The following is a 2771-nucleotide window of genomic DNA, read 5'->3' on the forward strand; positions in this document are numbered from 1 at the left end:
CATGGGTGTTAGCATCTCAGATTTCTGGCTCAGAGTAGAAGACTGAATTATATTATGTTACCATAAAGCCCTAAACTGACTTGTTTGGTCTCTTCCCTCTTCAGCTCCTGCCAAAAATATTTAAAAGCTACAACTAGCTCATCCAAGTGCCAGAACATCTAATTCCATGCACAGATGTTTTCTGTACAACTCCACTTTTTCACATCATCGCATTTTATTTTGAATGCTCTCTAATGTCCATGTTAGAATATTGCTTCACTTTTTAAAGGCAAGAGTGTTTGTGACAAAGAACAGAAAACTCAAGGGGAGTTTAACTCTCATGTACCAAGCCCTGTATCTTTCACTGAAATTTGTTAATTGCATCAGCATTGACTGTATTTGTCATGTTTATTCTGAATAGAGATGTCTCTGTGAGGTCATAGAAGATAGTGGTGATAGGTTCACTTGAAGTGTGTTTTCTTAAATTGATCTGAGTTTTTAAAAAATCAAATAGTGCTAATAGATTTGTTTAGTTCTAGGTTGCGTTCATTCATGTTGTTCATCTCCTTCTGTTTTGTGTTTTTGTAGTTCGGGCGGGTTGGCTACCACCGCCACCACCTGCTCTACCTCCCCGGCCTTTTGTAACACAGGTATGTATAAAACTTCAGCATGAGAATATTGGGCTTAGTGTTGTCTTTAAAAGGAGCAGTGGCCATTGTCAGAGTCTCCAGAAAGGCAAAGAGCAATGTTTCCTGGCACAGGTCTCAATTTGGGCTTTGGGACCATTTCCCCCAAACCATCCCGCCTGCTGCACACTGACATCATACATGACGCCAGGTGTGAGGCAGGTAGAGGCGCAGCTGCCAGTGAATAAAGTACATCCCCAATTATGCATTGGCATGAGAGGCTTACAGTCAGTGTTGGAGCTAGCTTGTTGGGAAGCAGGGCATAGGAAACGACAGTGGCCTTTGAGTCGCCACCCAAGTAGGTGGCAACTCGGAACCTGCTTTCTTCAGGAATCAGCTGTGCAGCCAGAGAATTCAGTCATACAGCCTATTCCTCCAGAAAGCAGGCTTGGAGTTACTCCTGTCAAATGATAGATGATAATATCAAGCCTGTTGGATCACCTGCACAACCAAGTAGTAGTTCAGCTGATCCCTGCAGAAAGCAGGCATGGCATCACAGCAGGCTTCAGAGTAGCTTCTTGGCTTACTTGACCCGGATTTTGTTTTGTAATGTGGATGGAGTTTGGGATTTAGATCAACTCTGTGATAAACTTGTGCAGGTTCTTTTGAATGTGATATAATGTAGTACAAGTTGTTCACTTTGCGGGATAGATTTTTGATCTGCAAGTTCTAGTTCTCTAGTTTTATCATTTTAGCTCCGTTTTATGCCTTAAAACTGTATTCAGAATTCCATCACTCACAAGTGAGGTGACCATGATGCTTAAGGATATGTTGTATTTTTGCCTTTTTTATAAGTTGTGGCAAATTGGATTCATTCTAGCGTTTTACTTTTTTATTGTGTCATAAACTACCCTGGGATCATATGATGTAGGGTTGGCTAGATTTTCTCTAATTAATTAATATTATTCTGGGCATTCTTGCCACCTAATATATCACAACTAACAGTTTGTCCTGTGCACCTGTGCTGCAGGTTTCTCATGCTGAAACAAATGCTCAACTCAAATCAAGCTACATAGACTTCAGGCTTCAAGAACAGGTACACCTCTAAATTGTAAGCGTAGAATTGATTTGGGTACGGATTGGGCTAACAACAGCAAGATTCCTCCTTTTAAAAAAATATAAGCACTGTTGCCTGTTAAGCACTTATTCCCTATACACTTGCAGTTTGGGAGAGATTAACATTCTGTATCAAATAATTCAATTTTTTTTTAAAAAAACAACAACATACATAATCTTGGTATTTTGGCTGTGGTTAAGCACCATTCCTTTCTCTCACCTTATATGTCTTGCAATAAAAACCTGCCTTAAAGTGGTCAAAATATTATACATACTAGTTGGAGATTGTAATTCAACTTTGCTGTTGCTCAAATAGAGCAACTGGAGTTGTTAGAAGCATATGGGTTACATTACTTAATGGGGCCCTTGGCTGAAAAGAACATATATAACTAGAAGTGAAAGAGATTTGTTTTCAGAGGAGTGGGGTGAAGTAAAGATTCAAAGAGAAGTAGAATCTTGGCATTATGTAATTTTATGTGGTTGGGGGGGGTGTATGCGTGTAACTAGTTTTCTAGACCAATGCAAAATAAATATTTTCCTTCCAATCACTTGGTTACAAAGAATTACCACACTCTTTTTATATGAATGCAGTAGTTGAGCAGCATTTTCTTTCAAAGACCCCAAATTTAGATTAGGTGGCTGAGAGAAATGTGGGTTATGCTAGAGATTTGGGACACCATCCTGTGTGGCAGCTTTCCTGCTATCAAAGGGTTCTGTTGGCATCCTCCATGCCCACATGCTTCTTGGGCAGCCGATTGCTCACACAAATAGAACAGTTGAATGAGCAATTATTTGCACATATCGGAGCCAATCTGTAATGGATGAATCAGCTGCTACCAATTTTACAAGTGTCCTTATTTGCATTTTATTCATGCGTTAACTCATGCAACCATATAGGCATGATATTTGAGATCTTTAATCTGATGCTTGTTGCACAGCATGCGGGCCATTGCGCTGTACCTCTCTTCAGTTCAATTACTTGTGGGGAAATACCAAGAACCACTGAGTCCCAATTTGGGTTCAGATAAGTTGGTTTGTTTATGTATATAG

General features: G+C 39.8%; 1 protein-coding gene across 2 annotated transcripts in view; it reads left to right on the plus strand.

Annotated features, from left to right (window-relative positions):
• Window positions 1-2771, plus strand: part of REPS2 (RALBP1 associated Eps domain containing 2) — an 82605-nt gene that overhangs the window by 57783 nt on the left and 22051 nt on the right. The window contains exons 15-16 of one of the 2 annotated variants that reach the window (XM_083501917.1): window positions 568-629; window positions 1636-1701. In XM_083501917.1, the coding sequence (XP_083358043.1) occupies window positions 568-629; window positions 1636-1701 (128 nt within the window). The remainder of the gene's footprint in view (window positions 1-567; window positions 630-1635; window positions 1702-2771) is intronic. The other variant, XM_083501918.1, reaches the window with a different exon arrangement.

The sequence above is a fragment of the Podarcis liolepis genome (genome assembly GCF_965112155.1).
Source record: "Podarcis liolepis genome assembly, chromosome: 4".
NCBI classification, from domain to species: Eukaryota; Metazoa; Chordata; class Lepidosauria; order Squamata; family Lacertidae; genus Podarcis; species Podarcis liolepis.